Source organism: Protobothrops mucrosquamatus, unplaced genomic scaffold (assembly GCF_001527695.2).
Source record: "Protobothrops mucrosquamatus isolate PMUCROS unplaced genomic scaffold, P.Mucros_1.0 scaffold4814, whole genome shotgun sequence".
Classification (NCBI taxonomy): Eukaryota; Metazoa; Chordata; class Lepidosauria; order Squamata; family Viperidae; genus Protobothrops; species Protobothrops mucrosquamatus.
The window spans coordinates 45,665-57,095 of record NW_015390704.1 but is presented as its reverse complement, the minus strand read 5'-3'; the positions used below and the strand labels follow the sequence as shown (position 1 = coordinate 57,095).

The following is an 11,431-nucleotide window of genomic DNA, read 5'->3' as shown; positions in this document are numbered from 1 at the left end:
GGAACCGTGCGCCGCGGTGGTGGTGATCTCCCCTGAGGCTGGAGACTCCCTGGCAGCCTCTGGATCCAACAGCCACCTGTGTGGAGAAGCTGAACTGAAAGACAGTCAGGATCCCAACGGAGTGGGTAGGTACTCACTGTAGTAAAGGGCGGGAGAGAGCACTTCTATGTTGATTGGATGCTGGAAGCGTACAAGTAGTACTTCTGTATATCGAATAGAGGTGGTCCTTGACTTACGACAGTTATTTTAGCGACCAAAGTTACAATAGACGCCGGAAAAAGTGACTTATGACCGTGTTTCACACTTACGACCGTTGCAGCATCCTGGTGGTCACATGATCAAAATTCAGACGCTTGGCAACTCATTTCTATCGACGGTTGCAATGTCTCAGTGGTCACGTGGTCACCTTTTGCGATCTTCTGACAAGCAACATAGAAGCCAGATTCATTTCACAATCATGATACTAATTGATCAGCTGCTGTGACTCGCTCAACAACCGTGGCAAGAAAGGTCGTAAAATGGGGCAAAACTCACTTAACAAAATGTCTCGGCTAAGAGCAGAAATTTTGGGCTCAGTTGTGGTTGTAGGCCGATGACTAAACTGTAGGTCTGCAGAGGTCCATTGTAACTTCGAACAGTCGCTAAGGGACGAGTCGTTAAACGAGGACTACCTATTCCCGAAGATTGACCTCTCGGGAGAGGGAGAAGATAGGTGGAGAAGCTGAGAGGGCAGCAGCTGATGGGTGAGCTATACGAGGGGTAGGCCACCTTGGCTCTTTTATGACTCGTGGACTTCAACTCCCAGAATTCCTGAGCCAGCATGGCTCAGCTTGGAAACCTCTCCCTTTCCCCTCAGCATGGCTGGCTCAGGAATTCTGGGAGTTGAAGTCCACGAGTCATAAAAGAGCCAAGGTTGCCTACCCCTGCCCTATACCATTTCAGAGAAGTGACTGTCTAGGACAGGGGTCTTCAAACTTGGCCCTTTTATGACTCGTGGACTTCAACTCCCAGAATTCCTGAGCCAGCCATGCTGAGGGGACAGGGAGAGGTTTCCAAGCTGAGCCATGCTGGCTCAGGAATTCTGGGAGTTGAAGTCCACGAGTCATAAAAGAGCCAAGGTGGCCTACCCCTGGCCTATATAAATAGCACGTAGCAATAGCCCTTAGACTTATATACCGCTTCACAGTGCTTCACAGCCCTCTCTAAGCGGTTTACAGAGTCAGCCTATTTGCCCCCAACAATCTGGGTCCTCATTTTACCGACCTCGGAAGGATGGAAGGCTGAGTCAACCTTGAGCCAGTCAAGATCTTCAGCGTTTCAGATCTCTGTCTTAGATGTATCTGATATTAAAAGATTCTGGAGGACAAAGAGAACAGAGGAAAATTGTTTACTTATATAATAAGCTATTGTTATTCAGCGGCTACATCGTCTCTGCCTCTTTGTGACCCCCATGGATATAGCAGAGTTCTCCAACCTTTCCGGGCTCACGGCCCGGAGGGGAGAGCAGCTTCCAAATTACTGCGTGTGTGCACGCACGCCAACAGGGCCATGCTCACTAATGCAGTACTAGTGGCCGTGTTTGCGCATGCAGCATGCGCTGGCACCATGTGCATGTGCGAATGGCCGTGCATCCCCACGGCTGCTAGCGCCCATTTGTGCATGTGCGAATGGACCGTGCAACCCCCCTGCGATGGTGGCCCGTTTGCGCAAGCACAAATGGGCCGCGCATACACACCCACGCTAGCAGCCTGTTCACGCATGCACAAACAGGACACACAGCCCCCCCCGCGCTAGCGTTCCTGTTCGTGCATGCATGCATGTGCAAAGGGCCGTGGGGGCTAGCACGAGTTGGGGGGAATGCGCGCCCACGCGTGCGCACCCTGGCCAGCCATTTCTGCGGCCCGCTGGCCAAGAGCCCGCGGCCTGGTACCAGGCCATGGTCCATAGGTTGGGGAACCCTGGACTATAGCATGCCACACACCCTTATCCCCCACTGTCTCCCAGAATTTGCCCAAATTCTTATTCATTATGCCACTGACACTATCTAATCATATCATCCTCTGCCCTCCCCTTCTCCGTTTGTCTTCCATCTTCCCCAACATTAGGGTCTTTTCCACGGAGTCCTCTATTCTGATTAGGTGGCCGGAGTATTTGAGCTTCAGCTTTACTATCTGTCCTTCCAAAGAACAGTCAGGGTTGATTTCCTTTAGGAGTAAGCTGGTAGTAAGAGTAAGCCAGTGATAGCTGAATCTAGGCTGTCTCTGTTGGAAATTGGATGCTGGAATGGGTAGACCTCCCCCCCCCAACCTGATGTACCAGCATCGTTCCAGCTGTTGTTTCTTGTTCTGGTCTAAAGCACGGGTTGACAACCCGCGGCTCCGGAACCACATGTGGCTCTTTGAATCTTCTCCTGCGGCTCCCAGCCTACTCCGCCATTTGCAGAGAGAAAGACAGAGACAGAGAGAGGCACTTGTGCTTCCCTTCTCCCTCCCTCCCTCTCTCTCTCTCTCTCTCTCTCTCTCTCTCTCTCTCTCTGTGTGTGTAAAAAAAAGTGGCCTCACACTGTTCTCCGACAAACTGACAAGCTTACTGGGCAGGGCTCCTGTCTTTGCTGCATTTCAGCAGGAACCAGGAAGCTGCATCTCTCTCTCTCTCTCTCTCTCTCTCTCTCTCTCTCTCTCTCTCTCTCTCTCTCTCTCTCTCTCTCACACACACACACACACACACACACACACACACACACACACACTGAGTGGGGGAAGAGGACTGGCAGACCAAGGGCAGGAGAGAGCCAACCCAATAAGAATGTGTGTCAGCTTGTCGGACAACAGCGTGAAGCCAGCTTGCCGGGTGAGCAGAAGATCGGAGAGAGGGAGGGAGGGAGAGAGAGAGAGAGAGAGAGAGAGAGAGGGAGGGAGAGAAATGCACAGAAGCCTCTATTTCTTTTTAATTAAACTCTTCAATCAAGCCCCACCTGTCCTGTGCGCACGTGCGCGGAAGTTTTGCAGCTCCCAGAGTTTTCTTTTCTGTGGGAAACGGGTCCAAGTGGCTCTTTGAGTGTTTAAGGTTGCCGATCCCTGGTCTAGAGGAAGCTCAACATCTGGATGTTTACGCTGTTTCAACAGGTGAACCAACCATGAGCAGGAATACACTGGGGGTTTCTCAGCAAGGGGATCCTGAGCTTCCCGTATTTTTTGGATCCTTAATGGGACAATCAGGATCCCTCAATGGCGGGGATGGGCTGGTGCGGAAGAACCCAACGGAGCTGGTCCCGAAAGGGGACGGAGCGAGGCTTTGCAGCGAAGGGGTCTACGAGACGGTGGTCCGCTTGGAGGAGCACGGACACTGGTGCCTCGAATGCGGCGAAAGCTTTCAAGACGCCTTGCAGCTTCGGGATCACCAGATCTCCCATTCGAGTCGGAAGCGTCCGGAGTGCCCGGAATGCGGGAAAAGTTTCCGGGACCTTTCGCATGTGCTCCGCCATCAAACCGTCCACACGGGAGAGAAACCGTACGCGTGCTTCAAATGCGGGCAGAGTTTCACCCAGAAACCAGCACTGAACCGGCATCTGAGAAAACATCTGGAAAGCCAGGATGACTCAGGTACGCGGGGGGGCTCCCCTGCCGCTCTCCAAAGCGGCGGCGGGTGACATGGAATCTGTTGGAGGGTTGCCGAATGGGCTACAGCAGTGGTTCTCAACCTGTGGGTCGGGACCCCATTTGGGGTCGATCGACCATTTCACGGGGGTCGCCAAGCAAGGCTGTCCGCCATTTTTTTTGTCCGCCATTTTTTTTGTCCGCCATTTTTCCCCCCTTTTCCGGTGGGTGCCTTACCTCCCTTGGGCTGGGCCAGCTGGTGGTCGGCCTGCTCCGTCTCTGCTGATTGCCAGCTACGCCTCGGCTGGCGCAGGGGGCGGAACCACGCATGCGCGGCGCTCCCGAGCAGGGAAAGTCCTCGACTTGTGACCGGTTGGGTAGTCCTCGACTTACGACCGGTTTAGTCCTCGACTTATGACCGGTTTAGTCCTCCACTTACGACCGGTTGGGGTCGCGGCATTAAAAAGGTTGAGAACCACTGGGCTACAGATAAGTCCTCAACTTTTAAGATCGCAACTCTGAGGCGAAGCCAAGACAGTTGCTAAGCGAGTGGCCAAGGTTGGGAAAGACAGATCTGAGCTACACGAAACAGAATATTGACGATCTGTGGAGATTCTCAGTCGTCCGAGTCACGGTTGTCCCAAAAGTGCTTTTTCAGGAGGCAACTGGACTTTCTTGGGGGTTTTTTTTTGGAAGATCTTTCCCTTCTCATCCAAGAAGCTTCTTCAGTTCTGACTGGATGTTGAGGGGGGGGGAAACACAGGGCAGAAAAAACATCCTGCAGCCAAGAACGCCCCACACCCTCAGTGACTCTAAAACAGGGGTCTTCAAACTTGGCAACTTTAAGACTTGTGGACTTCAACTCCCAGAATTCCTCAGCCAGCCCTCAGGGCTGGCTGAGGAATTCTGGGAGTTGAAGTCCACAAGTCTTAAAAGTTGCCAAGTTTGAAGACCCCTGCTCTAAAAGAATGGAAAAGACCAGCTGTCTGCAAGGAATATAAATCCTTCCATTCCCCACCATCCCCTCAGAGTTGAAGAAGCTTCTCGGATGAGAAAGCGAATACTGCATTCTAACTCACTGCGCCGCCATGGCTCTTGTGAGAGAAATCAGATATAGTAAAGATCACACCAATAAAAAATATCTCAGTTCTGCAAGGGCATTCTTGCAGGATTTATTATTTATGTATGTATTTACTAAACGTTTATGCCGCCTATCTCCCCTACAAGGTGACTCTGGACGGCTTACAGATTTTTTTTTTTATTCTTTATTTTTCCTCAGAGTTGAACTGCACCCAAGTTAAAAATCTAACTTTAGAAACCTTGGCCTATAATAAGCTTATTATTTTTTTACTTGTGCCAATGTCCAGAGCTGTAATACCAATGTCAATCTAAAGACTGTCAAATTCTCCTGCTTAAGTGGGGGGCTGGACTAGAAGACCTCCAAGGTCCCTTCCAGATTCTATTCTATTCTATTCTATTCTATTCTATTCCATCTCTCTTCATTCTATTCTATTCTATGCTGTTCTGTTTTGTTCTATTCTATTCTGTTCTGTTCTGTTCTATTGTATTCTATTCTATTTTATATATTCTATTCTATTCTATATTCTATTCTGTTCTATATTCTATTCTATTCTATTCTATTCTATTCTATTCTATTCTATATTCTATTCTATATATTCTATTCTATTCTATTCTATTCTATATTCTATTCTATTCTATTCTATTCCATTCCATTCCATTCCATTCCATTCTCTATTCTGTTCTGTTCTGTTCTGTTCCGTTCCGTTCCGTTCTGTTCTATTCCATTCTCTATTCCATTCCATTCCATTCTCTGTTCTATTCTATTCTATTCTATTCTATTCTATTCTATTCTATTCTATTCTATTCTATTCTTATTATTCTATTCTACTCTATTCCTTTACAACATTGCATAAAAATGTAAATTACAAGGATCTAAACATGTACCTATTCCAGTGGTTCTCAACCTATGGGTCGCGACCCCATTTGGGGTCAATCGACCATTTCACGGGGGTCGCCAAGCAAGGCTGTCCGCCATTTTTTTCCCCTTTTCCGGCGGGTGCCTTACCTCCCTTGAGCTGGGCCAGCTGGTTGTCGGCCTGCTCCGTCTCTGCCGCTTGCCAGCTACGCCTCGGCCGGCGCAGGGGGCGGAACCACGCATGCGCGGCGCTCCCGGGCAGGGAAAGTCCTCGACTTACGACCGGTTGGGTAGTCCTCGACTTACGACCGGTTTAGTCCTCGACTTACGACCGGTTGGGGGTCGCGGCATTAAAAAGGTTGAGAACCACTGATCTATTCCAACATTTTGCTGGGATCTTATCATATCTTCCAAAATGGTTCCCCTTATCTGCTTGGCTGTCTGTCAATCAAAACACTAAAATTTGCTGTAAATCTCTTGATACACATATAGATAGATAGTCCTGGGCTTACAAACATTTGTTTAGTGACTGTTTGAAGTTACAACAGCACTGGAAAAAGCGACTTATGGCCATTTTTCACTCTTACAACTATTACAGCATCCCCTGTGGTCGCGCGATCCAAATTCGGAAGCTTGGCAACCGACTCGTGTTTATGACGGTTGCAGGGTGGCAGGGTCACGTGATCCCTGTTTGCGACCTTCTGACGAGCAGGGAAGCCAGATTCGCTTAACAACCGTGTTTCTAACTTAACAACTGCAGGGATTCATTTTAACAACTGTGGGAAGAAAGGTCGTAAAACGAGGCAAAACTCATTAAACGACGGTCTCGCTTCGCAACATAAATTTCGGGCTCATCCGTCGAGGACTGTCTTGTACGCTTACAGTAGTTGGGGGGGGGGCTGTTGTTTTGTTTTCGCCAAACAGGTTTCCTCCCAAGTATTAAACTCTCAAGGACCGACATGGCCGGTCGCAAGCGTCCAGAGTGTTTGGCCTGTGGGAAAAGCTTCCGGGACGTTTCCCAGGTCCTTCGGCATCAGACGGTCCATACGGGAGAGAGGCCTTACAGCTGCCTCGAGTGCGGGCAGAGTTTCACCCAAAAGCCGGCCCTGAACAGACATAAGAGGAAGCATCTCAAAGGCGAAGCCTACGAAGGTATGGATGAAGCGTTAAGATGAGGATCCTCTCCTGCCCTGAAACTAAGCGATGCCTCCTTCCAAGAAATGTGTCTTGAAGGAAGCAGAACAGAACAACAGAGTTGGAAAAGGGACCATGGAGGTCATCTAGTCCAGGGCTTTTCAACCAGTAGTACGGGCACCACCTGTGGTACATTGGCACCTGGCAGGTGGTACACGATCATCCTAGAAAAGTAGCGGGGGAGGGGAATGAGCTGAACCGGTGGCAGCACCGCACAAGCCTGAGTGAGAGATGGCTGGAGCTGCAGGGCTGTCAGGATTCAGCGGAAGCACCAGGATCAGTGCCGCTTTCCAGGTGATCGGCGCTTCTTTGGGGCTGTCAGGGCTCAGCGGAAGCGCCAGGATCAGCGCCAGGCTCCAGCTGGAGCTCGGCACTGATCCTGGTGCTTCTGCTGAGCCCTGAAGAAGCACCAATCAGCTGGAATGTTGCAGCCTCTCCAGGGTCTTGTGATTTACATTTAGATGCTTGGCAACTGATTCATATTTATGACGGTCACAGTGTCCCAGGGTCATGTGAAGTGACCAAAACCTGCTGCAACCACCCAGCAGACGGGGGGAATAAAAACCAAACACACCCCCCACCCCACCCCCGCTGCCAATCCTCAACAGAAATGCTCACAACAATGAAAATCTCGGACAGGAGGAAGAGCGCCGGCGGGCGGGCAGGCAGGTGTCTTGCTCGGCTGTGCCTTGGGGGGCACTTTTTTCAGTGCCATTGTAACTTTGAACAATCACTAAGCGAACTGTTATAAGTCGAGGACTACCTGTACTTTTATCACTTTTTTCCTTTTTTTTTTTTTTTGGTCATCAAGTTTTTGACACCTTGCTAGGGGACGTGGTACTCGGATGTTGCCATATCCTAAAAGTGGTACAATGGGTGAAAAGGTTGAAAAGCCCTGCTCTAGTCCAACCCCCTGCTCAGGCAGGAAACCCTATACCAGGAGTCCCCAACCCCCGTTTCACGGTCCGGTACCGGGCCGTGGCATGCCAGCAACTGGTCTGCACAAACAAGCAAATCCCCATCTGTGGGATGCAGGCAGTACACAAAACCACACGCTCTCCGGTCCGTGGAAAAAAACTTTCTCCACAGAACCGGTCCCTGGTGCCCAAAAGGTTGGGGGTCTCTGCCCTATACCATTTCTGACGAGTGGTGGTCCAATTTCTTCTTAAAAACTTCTGGCGTTGATGCTGGGACAGGACCTTCTCTGGGGTGGCACCCTGCTTCTGCATCTCACTTCACAGATTTCTGCCCCGGCTGTCAATGTGGTAATTTTGCAGTTCCAAGTCAATAGGTTGGGGGTTGCACGTGCTAGAAAAACACTAGGTAGAGGGAGACATTTTGAACAGGTCTTTTCTGCCACTCACTGCTTGTAATGGTATAGGACAGGGGTAGGCCACCTTGGCTCTTTTATGGCTCGTGGACTGCAACTCCCAGAATTCCTGAGCCACCCATGCTGAGGGGAAAGGGAGAGGTTTCCATGCTGAGCCATGCTGGCTCAGGAATTCTGGGAGTTGAAGTCCACAAGTCATAAATGAGCCAAGGTTGCCTACCCCTGCCCTATATCATTTCAGAGAAGTGACTGTCTAGGACAGGGGTCTTCAAACTTGGCCCTTTTATGACTCGTGGACTTCAGCTCCCAGAATTCCTAAGCCAGCCATGCTGAGGGGAAAGGGAGAGGTTTCCAAGTCTGAAGACCCCTGTCCTAGACAGTCATTTCTCTGAAATGGTATAGGGCAGGGGTAGGCAACCTTGGCTCTTTTATGACTCATGGACTTCAACTCCCAGAATTCCTGAGCCAGCCTGGCTCTGCTTGGAAACCTCCCCCTTTCCCCTCAGCATGGCTGGCTCAGGAATTCTGGGAGTTGAAGTCCACGAGTCATAAAAGAGCCAAGATGGCCTACCCCTGGTATATGAGAATGAGCTTCGAAGACCGGAGGAAGGGACATAGACAAGACAATGGTCAGATAAGAGCCCGCAGAAGAAATGCGGACACGGCAGGCGTCTGAGGGAAAAAAAACTGCCCTAGTTTCTTCAATTGTAAAGGTGAGAGGGGGGAGATGCACTTTCTGACTTGCAAGATTTGAATAGAATAACAGAGTTGGAAGGGACCTTGGAGGTCTTCAACCCCCTGCTTAGGCAGGAAACTCTATGCCATTTCAGACAAATGGTTGTCCGTTTGTCTGAAATGGTATAGTGTTTCCTGCCTAGGCAGGGGGTTGGACTAGAAGACCTCCAAGGTCCCTTCCAACTTTGTTATTGTTTGTTCACAGATTGTTGTTGATCTTGAGAGCGGGCAACTAAATTTCATTTTTGATGTGTGCTGTTGTGCCCACAGTTAAAAAAAAATGACAATAAATGTTATCTTATCTTATCCTATCCTATCATCTTATCCTATCCTATCTATCCTATCTATCCTATCCTATCATCTTATCTATCCTACCCTATCCTATCATCTTCTTATATCCATCTTATCTTATATCTTATCTTATATCTTGTCTTGCCTTGCCTTGCCTTACCTTATTTTATCTTATCCTGCCCTACCCTACCCTACCCTACCCTATCCTATCATCTTATCTTACCTTACCTTACCTTACCTTACCTTATCTTACCTTATCTATCCTATCCTATCTTACCACACCTCACCTCACCTCATCTCATGAAGTAGACCAGCCATAAAACACACTCAGATGAACTAATTCTACTTTATCGTAAGGCCACCTTAATAAAATCTTGCAAGTCTGGTGCAGAAGGGATGAAAGAAAAAGCCGGCCCGCTGAAAAGCCATCCATGGCTTAGGATAGGAAAGAGAAGGAGACGCAAAGGGTTGGAATACTGGTTTTTATTATTTTTTTAAAAAATATAATCCTACGATATATATTACATACTATATTATATAATTAAAATATTAATATAATTAACAATTATAATGAATATAGTAATTAATGTACTCATTAAATATGTAATTAATATAATTACGTTATATATTAATATAATACTACTACATGAATTGGGAGCATGGTAGAATGCTGGGCTGAGCATCAGCAGGCTTGCGTTTGAGACCCATTGTTGCTGCGAAGCGGGCTGAGCTCCCGGTTCGAAAGTACTAGTATAGTATAGCATAGCATAGCATAGCATAGCATAGTAAATATAATAATATAATAATAATATAATATAATATAATAATAATATAATATAATATAATAAATATTATAATATAATATAATATAATATAATATAATATATAATTAATATAATATAATATAATATAATATAATATAATATAATATAATATAATTAATATAATAAATATAATATAATAAATATAATATAATAAATATAATATAATATACTATAATATAATATACTATAATATACTATACTATACTATAATATTATAATATAATAATATAATATAATATAATATTATAATATAATATAATAATATAATATAATATAATATAATATTATAATATAATATAATAATATAATATAATATAATATAATATAATATAATATAATAATATAATATAATATAATATAATATAATATAATATAATATAATATAATATAATATAATATAATAATATAATATAATAGCACTTAGACTTATATATTGCCTCACAGTGCTTTGCAGCCCTCTCTAAGCAGTTTACAGAGTCAGCCTATTGTCCCCCAACAATCTGGGCCCTCATTTTACCGACCTCGGAAGGATGGGAGGCTGAGTCAAGCCTGAGGTGGTCAGGATCGAACTCCTGGCAGTGAGCAGAGTCAGCCTGCAATGCTGCATTCTAACCACTGTGCCACCACGGCTCCTTACATTATATATTACATTATCTTCTCAGATTGCAGCAGTTGTTGGAACGTCTTCATGATGCGCTCCAAATGTTGTTCAGTACATCTGATTTCGCATAAGTTCTTAGCTACTGGATGAGCTTGTCTGAATGGTCCGAGCCGCTTAAGTGGATCAAGGATCTGCTCTTCTGTCTGTGCTTTCTTTGGCTGGCATATTTCAACTTCTTTTTTATTGCAGGAGACCAAGAACGGCACGGGAACCAGGAAAATAGCCACCTGGATGGGGCAACCCCTTCTTGGCCCTGGCCGAACCAAACGTTCCCCGGGAACAGAGTTGGCCCCTTTGCCAGCAGCCTGGGACAGCGGCTGTGGATGAGTCAGCGTCCCGCGGCTGCCTCCGGCGTGGACCGGAAAGGCGGAACGGCAAAGAAAACCGTCAGCCGTCGAGGGCAGAAGAAACACTGGTGCTTTATCTGCTTCAAAGGCTTTCGGGACAAGGCGGATTTGGTCAGGCATGACCGGATCCACACGGGAGAGAAACCTTACCCCTGCCCGGACTGTGGACGGAAATTCAGCTACACGTCCAGCTTGTACAAACACCAGCTGATCCACAGGCGAACAGGCAACCCGAAAGGCACCCAGTTCAGAGAGATGTCCGTAGAGTACAATCCGGGGGATTTTTCAGCCCTCCTCACAGCTCCCTCGGCCTCTCTCGAGGACTGCCGAGGGTGGAGGAACGGAGTGAAGTTGGAGGCGCCGGAGGAAAAGCCGCACACGGAGCCCTTATCGGTAGGAAAGGCCGACATGCGATCCAGTGACTTAGCCTTTGGCATTTCAGCAACGTAATTCAAAGCGGTTGGCTTAATTTCCCTGCACCGGGTGAGTTCGGGGCAGATCGGACTTCAGTCTCCGG

At 47.4% G+C, this 11,431-nt stretch overlaps 1 protein-coding gene across 1 annotated transcript; it reads left to right on the top strand.

The window, feature by feature from the left end:
- The first annotated feature begins 3,136 nt into the window (after positions 1-3,136).
- Positions 3,137-11,412, top strand: LOC114923601 (zinc finger protein 420-like). The gene is made up of 3 exons (XM_029286754.1): positions 3,137-3,602; positions 6,457-6,684; positions 10,757-11,412. Exons 1-3 carry the CDS (start codon positions 3,137-3,139, stop codon positions 11,362-11,364), a joined length of 1,302 nt encoding a protein of 433 aa, XP_029142587.1. The 3' UTR covers positions 11,365-11,412.
- Positions 11,413-11,431: the final 19 nt, after the last annotated feature.